General features: G+C 36.4%; 1 protein-coding gene across 6 annotated transcripts in view; it reads left to right on the top strand.

Moving 5' to 3' along the window:
• PLA2G4A (phospholipase A2 group IVA) overlaps positions 1 to 13,438 on the top strand; it is a 149,489-nt gene extending 136,051 nt beyond the window's left edge. For all 6 annotated transcript variants that reach the window (XM_023203417.1, XM_023203416.1, XM_023203418.1 and 3 more), the window contains 3 exons: positions 2,134 to 2,329; positions 3,852 to 4,009; positions 12,836 to 13,438. In XM_023203417.1, coding sequence (XP_023059185.1) covers positions 2,134 to 2,329; positions 3,852 to 4,009; positions 12,836 to 12,967 — 486 coding nt within the window. In that variant the 3' untranslated portion in view covers positions 12,968 to 13,438. The remainder of the gene's footprint in view (positions 1 to 2,133; positions 2,330 to 3,851; positions 4,010 to 12,835) is intronic.
• Positions 13,439 to 13,648: the final 210 nt, after the last annotated feature.

Below are 13,648 nucleotides of genomic sequence, written 5' to 3' on the forward strand. Positions count from 1 at the left end.
GTAAGGCCGTATATTAAAGTACTTGTTTTCTTCTAATGTAAACTACTGAGGTCTTTATACATTTTATCATTTAATCCTCTCAGCAATCCTATGAGAAAGATAATAGTATTAGTTTTATTTTACAGAGGTAGAAAAATGAATTGCTGAGAAATAAGGAACAGATGAAATAGAGATGAGATGGGATTGGGAGCCTGCTATGTCAGGGATAGTGAATAATCTAGTCTGTGTTTTTTTGTTCTTCATTATCTCTGTGTTGCCTGTAGGGGAGCATCACTGTACACTGCAGCCACCAAAAATAATTTGTTTCTTGTTGACCTGTGGTGTCTAATTAGTTTGTCTGAGGTCATCCAGCTAGCAAGTTTTAGGGTGTCTGTCTTGGAGCTGGGCCTTTCACACTGCACAACCCAGGCCCACAATCGTGCAGCCCCTTCCCGCCTTTATCATACTTTACTATAATATCTATTTACCTTTTCTGTTGATTTATAAATTCAAATCTTCAAGGACAGCCTATCTCTTAGGCTTAGAACATAGCTCACTGATAATTGTTGGATGAATTAACAAATACTCTTGAGGAAATTGTCCAGGCGTACTGCAAAGTCTCACCTTGTATTTTTTCCTGGCATTTATCACAGTTTTAAACACAAAGTGTTATTTGATTGCTATCTTTTGCCCAACAGGCTATAAATCCCATAACAACAAAAACTGTGAATGTTTTACTCACTGTTATGTCCCTACTTCTAACATGGAACCTAGGTGGCCACTATTGACTGTGGAATGGATCAATGTGATGACAAGAGTAGTTAAAAAGAACTTAAGATTCTAGTGACAGTATCCCCAAAACTTCCCCCTCTAGGAATTTTCTTCTCTAATGTTCCTATCTCTCTTCCCTTTCTTTTTCTTCTTTTGGTTTCCTTATTTTTTTCCTTCCATCTCTTTTCTTCTCTTTACTGGCAATTATTTATTAAACATTTGAATGACACTTAATATGTAGTAAGCACTGTTTTAAGCACTGTAAAGTATTAATTTATTTAATTCTAATAGCAATCCTATGAGATAGGTATTATTTATATCATCCACATTTTATATCTGAGATGGAGACACTGAGTTAAGAAACATGCCCAAGGCCATGGAGCTTACATTTGGACTCAGGCATCTGGTTCCAGAATCTGTGCTTTTCCCACTATGATATTCTGCTTCTTATTTATTCCACTCTCCCTGAAGATGCACATAAATGGAAATGAGGTCTCTTCACTGCATCTCTCCATATTGATTTATGTTCTCCAGTTTAAACTTAATTTTAGGGGTGCTTACCCCAGTGAGTTAGCCTACTTTGTTGCAGAGACAAACCAACCTCAAATCTCAGTGGCTGACCACGAACATGTATTTCTTGGCCACTTACATGCCAGCACTTGTAAATCACCTGTGGAGGCTCTGTTCTATTTGTCTTCTCATGCTGGTGGGAATGTATAATCAGCTTACCAGGAAGGGAGCTAATACGTGGAAACCATCAAACAATTTGCCATGCCCATTAAATAAGCTCTTAGTACATCTGTACAGTCCTCTGTTGGCCGTTACATGTAATAGCAATGCTCTGAGGCCAAAGGTTCAACTTATTTTCACAAAAAGAAGACGAAAAGCTGAGTCAGAGTGACTCAAATATTTTTGTATACATAAAATGAATGAAGTTTTGATTGGTACTTTTTAACACTTTGGTGGAGATGATACAGGTGAAAATCCAGTAACAGAGGATTCTTCATTCTGCATCATCAGATTCCTTTTTTACTCCTAAGGGTTGAAAAAACATTCACATGGTTATAAATTCTCTGAACCCATAATTTTTTTTTTTTCTCTAGCAGCTTCTTCAACATAATTGTGCTCAGTTGTTTATCAAAAAATTTTCAAATGCCTGCTGTGGAGCTAGCCTTGTGCCAAGAATTAACATAACAATAGTGAGTTTGTTTTCAATTTCTTTGAGATATAATGAGCTTCTTGAGAACAGGGTCGTGATTCATCCTAGCAAGGAGTACATTGCTGGCACACAGTAGACACCTAGTGAACACTGAATAATTGTCAGACCAACTGAATTAATGAAAACTGAAAATTTCCAAATGCATCTTTCCCTCTTTCCCATAGGAACTTCTACTTGCAGAAAAGTGGGCTAAAATGAACAAGCTCCCTTTTCCAAAGATCGATCCTTATGTGTTTGATCGGGAAGGGCTGAAGGAGTGCTATGTCTTTAAACCCAAGAATCCTGATATGGAGAAAGATTGCCCAATCATCATCCACTTTGTTCTGGCCAACATCAACTTCAGAAAGTACAAGGCTCCAGGTATGTAGGGAGTAAGCTGTATTCCATAAAATAGAAATTAAGTAGGGGAGCGAAACTGACATTAAACTGTTTCACTCTGGTGCTGCTGTACCAGCTATTACGCTACTGAATGTCTCCCTTACCTTGATAAATAGATGCTATTCTGAGACCTCAAGTACTTCTCCTCTTACCCCTAGATCCCCTGACTTGCTCACAGTCCAGAAACTGAAAAGTCAGCAACTAGTTTAGCAAAAATCTCTGGGACTTTACTTCAATACTTCGAATTGTGTTTGTTCTGATTGATTTTTAATCAAACATTTTGACTATCACCCTTGTAAGAAAGCTTTTATTTCAGAAAAATCATGCAAATTTCTGGGAATTTTAGTTGACCACAAGATTAACGTAATCTAGCAGTACACAATGGCTAGCAATTTCAGTTTGCCATGTTGTATCTCATAGAAAACAAGAATCAAGTTTGACACGTAGTCTTTTTTGTTTTGTTTTGTTTTTTTAACCACAACCAGAGGAGTCTCTCGACTCTTGTGTATCCTGGAAAATGTTGATTAACCAAAGGAGATCTAAAGATTTACATGCAGAATGCTTAAGGCTCCAAAAACCGTATTTTAGGACCAGAAAATGTGTTTTCCATTTTATGAATGGAAAGACACAAAAAATAGGGAGGATGAGTAATGGGAATATGCTGAGAAAAATGGTGTTTTTCTAGATGTCTCAGGAAGACAAAGAAAGGACCAATAGAAGTGAAGATTATTGTGAAGCATATAGTTCAGCATAGGAGAAGGTGGAAATCTGACATTTTTAGTTATCAGACAGTAGAACACTTGAAACCCAGTGAATTTTCTATCACTGTGAATTCTCAAGAAGAGACTTACTGAGCAGTTGGCATGTGTAGGGGATTTCCATGGCATAAAGACAGCCACGTAATGTTTTAGTTTGGGTTCTCCCAGAAACTAATTCTGAGAAAAAGACTCAAGTGCAAATAGTTTATTTGGATGAGCTGAGGAACACTCCAGTTTATTAGTAAGGAAATGGGGAAGTGGTAAAGGGAAGGAAGGCAGACAACAAAGTTGCGTTAGCAAGCCGGCTACCACAATGGGAACTTGATCCCCTGGGAAAGACTACAAAATGGAACAGACCTGTGTCCCACAGTCATGCTTCCCACACACACACCAAAAGGCAGGGGAATGGAGTATTTAGATACTAACTCTCTAGAGTCTTTGGTTGACCACCGCCTGGGGAACAGTGTTATTTATCAGAATTTCCAGCCTGCCGCAAGTGGGCCAAGCAGGCTTCTACAGTTGCAGGGCAGGATAGAAAGCCCTCAAGCACAGAGATGTCAGATACTGGCAGTTGGATGTCATCTGGTCAGAACACAGAGAAATGATAAAGTCAGAGATGCTACAGAGTACCTGGCTCTCTGGGGGTTCCCACTGCTGTCTTTATGTGTGTATGTTTTATTCCTTGGGTTTTAGAGATATTTTGTAGTTTTCAAAATAACACCCTTTGTGACTCTTTTGGTATTTAGGTGTTCCAAGGGAAACTGAGGAAGAGAAAGAAATCGCTGACTTTGATATTTTTGATGACCCGGAATCACCATTTTCGACCTTCAATTTTCAATATCCAAATCAAGCATTCAAAAGACTACATGATCTTATGCACTTCAATACTCTGAACAACATTGATGTAAGTATCTCCTGTGGCCATCGACTATGTCAAATGACTTCCATATCATATAAACACACCAATATCTCTTTTTAATTAAAAATAAAAAAATACGTGTTATGAATGACACCACCCAAAATATGCCACTTCACTTTTCATGAATTATTTTGCTAATCTTCAGAAGAACCCTACAAAACTGACAAATAAGGAAAAATAAGGAAACTCATTTTATGCTATTATTTTATTGAATGGTGAATACTCAGTTTCTTTCCCGAAGTATCTAATGTATTTATTACATGATAAATTATAATTAAGGAAGAAAAGTGATGAAAAGGAAATATGAGCATGAAAGTGAATGGAACCAGAAGTGTAGTTAATCTGCAAAAATATAGCATGAATTTTAATAAATACACTTATGATTTTACATGTTTCCTTTTTGTGAATTTGGGCAGTATCACAAAAGGTAACAGCCTTTCCTTTTTTTATTTTTTGAGACGGAGTCTCGCTCTGTCGCCCAGGCTGGAGTACAGTGGCGTGATCCCAGCTCACTGCAAACTCTGCCTCCCAGGTTCACACCATTCTCCTGCCTCAGCCTCCCAAGTAGCTGGGACTACAGGCACCAGCCACCACGCCCCACTAATTTTTTTTTGTATTTTTTAATAGAGACGGGGTTTCACCGCGTTAGCCTCGATCTCCTGACCTCGTGATCCGCCCTCCTTGGTGCTGGGATTGCAGGCGTGAGCCACCATGCCCTGCCAGCCTTTCCTATTTTTAGCCTTTGAGATGTCAAGTACTCTTTGCTTTAGAAACAAGTCATTGTCATCAGTATCAATCCTTCCTATCATTAGTGTATCTTCTGCTAAGATTCTGTGTCTAGGTGAAATCCTTTCATTTTTAACTTACCATTTAGGAACACTATTCTGTAACTGAAAATCATTGACTTGTGGTTCCAAATCATAGTGTCTGACAAATGATTATCAGTTGTGAAAGCTTAAGTTCATTGGCCTAATTGAATTTTGTACATTAGAAAAACAGAAAAAAAGAAATTAAATGGAGAAGGAAAGGCATCATGCCTGATTTACCAGCCTTTTTGGTGACTGTGTAAATGGCACAAAGGAACTCAGAATATGTGAATGAGTGTTCTGTTTATATGGGCTCTAATTAGATTTTGTGAGCTAATAGAACTCCACACATCTAGTTTGCTTGCTTGTTTCATTTGACCTGAGACTAGTAATGATCAATTGTGTGCAGTCGTCACAGTTGCACCATAGTATATTTGTCAATCAGTATCTTTAATTTTTGTAAATATGTAAAATTTCCCCAATAAGCTTTGATTCTTACAACTATAAAATTCTTTTTTTCAGCTTTCATTTACAAATAGATGATAATTCATCTAAAAATGCTTATCAAAATGTATAGCATATGTCATTTTCTCCATAGATTTGTTTCCTTTTTAGAAAAAATACTTCAAGCAGTGGACATCTGAAATCCACGTGGTACATTATCTCTATGGTGATGGCAAAAATTGAAAGGTTAAGAGAAAGATGATTAATCTATGATTTGTAGGGAATGAACAGAAATTCTCAAAATAGAGTTAGTTGCATTTTATAAAACCTCATGCTAATAAAAGAGAGGTAAGAGTTAATATCACAGGCACCCTATTTTTCCAGTTTGAGCCAATAAACTAAAAACTAGACATTCCTTGCGATGAAATGTATTAAATTTGATAAGTCTTTCTCAAATGGAAAAAAACAGATTGTAGGAATATACAAATGTCGTGTTGTACTTTGGAATAGATATACATACACACATGTGTATCTTAACCAAGTACATTTGTCTTGCTGTTCTAATTTATATAAAGTCTGCTAAACAATTTGCAATAAGGAATGATATAGTTTTATTTGTATATTTTACAAACATTCTTCAAAGTAGTTTGTTTGATACGTAGATGTAAAAGTTAGCACCTGAACAAAAACAGACCGAATCCTAGAACAACTGTCCTGACTTATACACCTCATCAAATGTTGATTCTTCACAAGCCATTAATTTAGCAGTTTTAAACATCTGTTTTCACTTTTTATTGTGATAAAATATACAAAACATAAAATTCACCATTTTAACCATTTTTAAGTGTACAGTTTAGTGGCATTAAGTGCATTGCATTATTGTGCAACCATCCCCAACATCTATCTCCAGAACGTTTTACATCCTTCCAATCTAAAACTTTGTACCCACTAACCAGTAAGTCCCCATTTCCCCTGCATTTTTAGTAACAATACCGTCAGGTTTTTGTAAGAAGATTGATAAATTCATTAAAAAAATATGAAAGTGAAAAAGACCAAAGTAGGCTAACTCATCTTGAAGAAGGAAAGCAAAGTTAGAAGACTTAATTTACCAAATAGAAAGAGAGAAAGGTAACATAATTAAGAAAACATGACATTGTCCAAGGACAGACAGTAGAACTAAATAAAATTGTCCTTAAATAAATTGTGACTATCTATAAGAAAAAAAGTGATCAGATGATTATTCACAAGGGAAAAAATTAAATTTGCCTCTTTCACATTATCAACGAAGCCAATTCCAGATAGCCTGTAGATCTGAGTAGAAAAGTAAACCAAGTTTCTAGAATACAACATAGGGGAATATCTTTATGGCTTTGACCCAGGGAAATATTTTTTAAACTTGACACTAAAAGCATTAGCCATAAAGGGCAATCTTTTCTATATCTCCAAGTCCTTCAGTTCTGAGAATTAAGCAGTTTGTAATTGCTTCTACTACTGTTTCTGGCACAGCATGTATAGACAATGTCATGGGCAATATATCATCTTTAAATGTCATAAATGTGACTTTGAATAAGCTGCTTACACTTTTTGAGCCTCCCCTTCCTCTTGTCTGAAACAGGTGTGGTAGGATCTATAATAATTGTAGTAGTGAGTGCTTAATTAGGTGATACATGATTACAGAAGCTGCTTAATAAATGGGAACCTTACCTATACATGTCCTTATCGTGTACCCTTGAAGGTCCATGGGGATTACACCCAAAGACCTTTGCAAATGCCCCAGATTAACAACATAGACAAGTTTGTACAGGTAATGCCAGCTTAGGCAGTAAGTAAATATTTTCTGAATGAAGAAATGAAGGTAGGCTTTCTCCAGAATTACATGAACATGGAGACTCATGTTCAAGTAATTCCTCTTTGTTTGTGTGTGTGTGTGCGCGCGCGCATTTCATAAACAGATAAAATTTTCAGTTTTCACTGACATTTTATCTCTTCCTTAGTGACTCCCTTCTTCTCCACTTTGAGAAAACACATTTTTATCAGAATCACAACTTTGTAAATGATGGTACTTAAAGAGCAACAAAACTCTGCTGAGTTAGCTAACTCTCTCATTCCCACACCATTTGAATAGAATAGGAGACCGATTCACACTTCAGCAACACAGCATATGTTTACTGCCATTGACCATCAGAGTTCTTTGTAAATAGTGGATGGACATTGCGAATATAAACTCTTACAATGCAAAGTAACTTCTTTGCCAATTTCATAGACAACAGTTTTCAACTTTGCTACTGTGACCACTGTGGCTTAGGGCAACATTTCCTCTTCAATTCACTCTGATCTCAGTTTTTGCTCCGAAGAGGCCATGCTGTGTCAGCCAGCTGCACCTTCCTATTGCTTCATTTTATCAAGAGATCCTAGCTGGCCTGCTTCACCAAAGCTAAATTTTAGTTTATCTTTAGAGGACTTCTGCTTTGTTTCTGCTCACGTCATGACAGCAGCCTGGGTTTCTCATAGCATCAGGTTTCTGCTCTTACTCAATCCTCCCAAATTCCTTTTCACTGAACATTGTCTCAATACTTGTACAATTACAGTAGTATTTCATTTTTTTTCCCTTCAAAAACTTAATGTATAGTGACTTACACTGGTAGACATGTGATGGCGGCGGGGCGGGGACGGGATGCAGAGGGATTGGAGTCTGACCAAATTGGGTATTCAAATCCTTGCTCCGCTGCCTCTTGGCTGGGTGACATTGGGCATATTGGCTAACCTTTCTAAATTTTGCTTTCCTGTTTTGTAAAGGGAAACGATGGTATATATCATGTAGGATCAGGGTGGGGGTTAAGTAAAATAATATAACTTAAGGGCTTGGCATGAAATAGACAGTAAATTGAAGCAGCTAATATAATTACTATTGTTCATAGTTTTTGGCTTTTAATTATAAGCCCCTTAAAACCAGTGATTTGCTTTATTTCCCTTGTATTCTCTAGACACACTGGTTACAATGCCTGACACCTAAAGTAAATACACAGTACAATTTTCATGATGGGTGTTTGAAATGTTATTGACTTACTGTGGGTAGCACGTGTCAGGATACAAGGTGCTGTTGGTTAGAGGGAGGCAGTTCCCAACCGTGAGGAATTTGTATATAGTACATGCCTACCCACATAGTATGGCTACATACTCTATCTACTCTTAAACCACCACTTTGATCTGGAGGGACTATGTCCTCTGAGATTTCTTTTCTAGGACCTGTTAATTTGCTGTCACAGGAAAATATATGGTTTCCCAGTCTCACTTATTCAAATTATTCATTTGATAGGCATAGTCTTAGAACCAGTTATGCGTCAGTTTATTCAGCCTATGCCAATAATGCAAAATAATGAGCTTTTTTCTTTCTTAAATAATTTTACAAAGTGTTAAACATCAAATGTTAATTAAAATGAGGATATATCCATATCCAGAAATATTGGTACTTATTTCTTAATTTATTGATATTTCTTCATCTTGATAAGGGTGTGTAGGTACAAGTCAATATTCTTATCTTCTAAATATAATTGATAAGCTTACTATTATGTACTATTGCCTAATATATTAGTCCATAACTCATCTACCTTTAATGCTGCCTATAATAATCTCTTTCTGTCTCATTTATTCATTAATTCAATACATATTTATTATTTAGTGTGCCAGAAACTGTTTCAGGAACTAGGGGTACAGCATGGAAAGAACAATTAAAAGTTTTGAGTGCTTCATATAAGCCAAATATTTTCCGTCAAATATTTAACACTCAAGACTAGCCTATGAGATGGGGTTTTAATTTATAAGTTAGAAAACTGAGTCATGGATTACTTAGGCAGGTTGCTGGAAGTCACGATGATGTGGGGGAGTTGAGATGAGGCTGCATGTCTTTTCTCCTTCATTCCTTCCTTTTGAACCACCTGTCTCTCAGGCAGCCTTATTTCTTAGTGTTCCCCAAACACAGCCCTCATTCTAGCAGGGCCAACCAATTCCCAGATGTCTCTGACGCATGCCACAGCCTCCCATCCTCAGCCTTTTCATATGATTATTCTTCTACAGAGAATGCCTGGTCTTCTTCTGCTCCACTTAAAACCCCTGCCTCTCCTTTAACTTAACTGGTCTCATTGTCCCTCTGAACTGAGTGCTGGCCTGTGTCAGTCAACCTCTAGTGAGCACCTGCTGTGTATTTATTAATTTTGCAAATATTTATTATGTACCTTCCATGTTGTAAGTGCTGGTATTAAAAAAAAAAAAAAAAAAATGACAAGCCTGATGAACTTTCTGCCTTCCTGACATTTCAGTTCTTATTGAAAAGGCAGGCATTATCCAGCAAATTCACAGTAATTTACACCTAAATATATTCTCGTGTTCTCCTATATTTGTAATTTTTACTTCTCTAACAAAATATACTGTAACTTTCTCTCTTGGGGTTATTTTTTATTTTCTATTGTGATAACATTTGTTTGTAGATTGCTTATAATCTCACCTCTACAAATTTGTTTCTTACGTGGAAGGGAAGATCACATTTTACGTGCTTGTTTTTCTTATTCTCTGCTTTCATTAACAAAGATTTAAGAGATCGGGTTCAACAATAGGAGGCTATTGAATGGCACAAGTGAAGATGACATGGGATAGGTGGTGGGGATGGATAAGGTTGAGATATGAGGGTTTTTGCTAGGATAACACTGAAGAGAAGGATTTGGAATCTCAATGAATTTCAGGGAAGAGTGAAAGAGATACAAACACCATTTAAGATGACTTCTTGTATAACAATAAAAACAAAGGTTTAAATTTAATACAATGCCTTTTTGGATATGTGTAGTTGTATCATGTATGATGCCAAAAGGTTTGAATTTAGTAACTGATCTAGTGCTGGGCTTGGTTTTTTCTATCACAGAACTGTAACTCCCAAGAACAGTGTTTTCTACAGTAATCTGAAAAACCTAGTTAATGGTTTCATGGTGTGAATATGCCACCTAGTGGCATTTAACACTTAACAGACTCATTCACATTTGAGCCCATTTCCCCAGAAGATAATTATATATATTATATTTTAAAGTAAGGCATATAAAAGAATCACATTCCTGTGATAGCTCCCTTTTTCCACAGTCTGACTGCTTGTTTAAAGTTACTGTTAGAGAATAGAGAGCCTTGCTTGTTGGGTGTCTGTGACGTAAAGTCACAGAAAAATAACTGCATGTTTGCACCACTTAGATCTCACATGTTGAAGTGATGCAAACATGATCTTGCACATTCTAATTTGGGGTTTTCAGAGTTGGAAGTGTTCGTTTTCCTTTATCAGAATGGCTTGCTCACTCGGAACACCAGCAGAGGTCCAATTACGATAAATCCGCTAGTTCCTGATGTTGATATTGCTGATTTTTTTATGCTCAAGAATTTATTATGAAGGAATCGATAGCAGCAGTCATTGTCGGTTTAATTTTTTCTATGATCTTTTTTATTTTAAAGCTTTTTAGGAGTTTAGAAAGCAAATGGTTGGTTTTTATTTTATTTGGACACTTTTATGCAGTGAGGGTTGATGTTTCATGGATTGCTGTGAGGAGAAACCAATTGATAAATTTGCTGATATAGATCTCTAGAAAGGCAGGGAGATTTTTAAAAGAAGATGTAGTAGGACACTTTGAATAGCAGAAACAATTGCTGACTTACACAATATAATAAGCTCATTCGTGGTTATATACCTGGTGTGTTAATTTCTTATGAACTTTATAGCTTCACTTCTAATTTAGAGTTCTCAATTTTCATCACATATTGTCAGTTTAGAAATAACAAGCATAATAGCTGTTGTAAAATGTTTATGTACCAGGTATTGTGCAAAACACTTTATAGAAATGATCTCCAATTTTATAGAAATTCTCCATTTATAGAAATGATCCCACAAAACCCCAAATTGGTACATTATTTCTATTTTAAAGAAGAAAAAACAAGCTCAAGTATTTAGACTAATTCCCCTCCATCTCATACAGCCAAGAAGTGTTTGTGCCTGGTGGCCTTTGGTCCAAGTCTCCTTCATAGGTCTGAAGCATCTTTTGTCATCATAGAATTATGTTTCCCTATTCATAAGAAAAGTGGGATCAGCGAATATCAGTTTTCCTTAACAGACTCATTCACATTTGAGCCTATTTCCCCAGAAGATAATTACATATATTACGTTTTAAAGTAAGGCATATAAAAGAATCACATTCCTGTGATAGCTCCCTTTTTCCAAAGTCTGACTGCTTGTTTAAAGTTACTGTTAGAGAATAGAGAGCCTTGCTTGTTGGGTGTCTGTGACATAAAGTCACAGAAAAATAACTGCATGTTTGCACCACTTAGATCTCACATGTTGAAGTGATACAAACATGATCTCCTCTAGGCAATGAGCAGTGCTTGCCCAGTGAGCTTGCGCGTGGTAATGGGAGAATCCCTCTGAGCATGAATCTTCAAGACCAAGTGGGCCACAGCAGTTGTGAGTGGGAGGAGCCCATAGCGTCCTAAACTGCTCGGACTTTCCAAGTGTTCCTACCTGTGGCAGGGGGCTGAAAAGCCCATGGACTGTACCTTAATGTTGCTTAACAATCCCTAAGGTAGAGAATAAAGGGAACTGTGGAATAACTCTGTGACTTGCCTCTGTTTCCTGGTGCCCAGAAACGTCTACCTCATTGGTCATCGAGATGAAATGAGGACTGTCCTGGGGAATGGGGTCCTCCTAATTTTAACAAGGTTCTGAAGCAGGAGCAGAGACAAGATTTACTATTCAGGCCTTCTTCCAAAGCCCGTTTCCATTGCCCTTCAATAACAGCATCTACCAAATTCTGAATGTTCTCTTCTTTCCCCAAATTCTAACTAGGTTTTAACTTCATACCAAAACCAGTGTATCACAATTGAAATAGCAATTCTGAGACGTTGTAGCTTCCTGTGTTTTATTCTGGTTACCATTAACATGGGTATATGTAAAGAATATATATTGGATATATGTATGCTGAATAAAAAGTAGTAATTCATTTTCACCAATGAAATCACAGAGCATGGTGTTTCCTAGATAGAGCAGGCTCATGTTTTATAACTGTGTTGGTTCAGTTGGGGAAGGAAGGCAATTATCCAGCAATGCCATCCAGCAATGCCTTCTTCCTCCACTAGGAAAAGCTTTTACTTTCCTGGTATTGTTTCATTTCTACTTGCCCACTAATTATAAAGAACATAAATTATAGATTTAGTAATTACTTGTTTCTTCCCTGTTATCCCCCTTTTGGCAAAGAGTAGAACCAACATAACTTTACCATGCTACCATTTTATTCCCAAATTTATCAGCACAAAATCCAGAACATTTCCAGGATCCTTCTTTCCCTGGTAAGCTGGATATAAGTTTAACAAGAGTGCAGTGGTGGGATGTTGAATGTAAATGTGTATGCATGACTCATAGATTTCTATTCATATATGCCAAAAATACCCTAATAAAAAGATTCATTAGATTTTTGTTTTAATCAAAAATGTGTAAATGAGTTCATAGCAGCACTAATTATACAACTTCTGTCTCTATTTACAGGTGATAAAAGAAGCCATGGTTGAAAGCATCGAATATAGAAGACAGAATCCATCTCGTTGCTCTGTTTCCCTTAGTGATGTTGAAGCAAGAAGATTTTTCAACAAGGAGTTTCTAAGTAAACCCAAAGCATAGTTCATGTACTGGAAAAGGCAGCAGTTTCTGATGCTGAGACAGTTTGCAATTCCATGACAACTGGATTTAAAAGTACAGTACAGATAGTCGTACTGATCATGAGAGACTGGCTGATACTCAAAGTTGCAGTTACTTAGCTGCATGAGAATAATATTATTATAAGTTAGTTAGGTTGACAAACGATGTTGATTATGTAAGGATATACTTAGCTACATTTTCAGTCAGTATGAACTTCCTGACACAAATGTAGGGATATATACAGTATTTTTAAACATTTCTCACCAACTTTCTTATGTATGTTCTTTTTAAAAATGGTTTTATCTTTTAAACTATTTAACAGTTCAATCTCAATAAGACTTCCCATTACGTATGAATGTTATTCACTGACTAGATTTATTCATCCCATGAGACAACACTATTTTTATTTATATATGCATATACATACATATCTGAAATAAATACATGAATATACAAATAAGCATGAGATAACTGAGTTGTTTTTTTTTAATGAGATATTGGACTATTGCTATGAAAGATTCTCATATTCACTGCTTTCAAATGCAAAAGGTGTTCATCCTAAACTCAAGTGTAAAACTTTTAATTTAATTTAATTTAATTTAATTAATTTATTTTTCTGTGAAACGGAGTCTCACTCTGTAGCCCAGGCTGGAGTGCAGTGGC

Source organism: Piliocolobus tephrosceles, chromosome 1 (genome assembly GCF_002776525.5).
Source record: "Piliocolobus tephrosceles isolate RC106 chromosome 1, ASM277652v3, whole genome shotgun sequence".
In the NCBI taxonomy this organism is placed as follows: Eukaryota; Metazoa; Chordata; class Mammalia; order Primates; family Cercopithecidae; genus Piliocolobus; species Piliocolobus tephrosceles.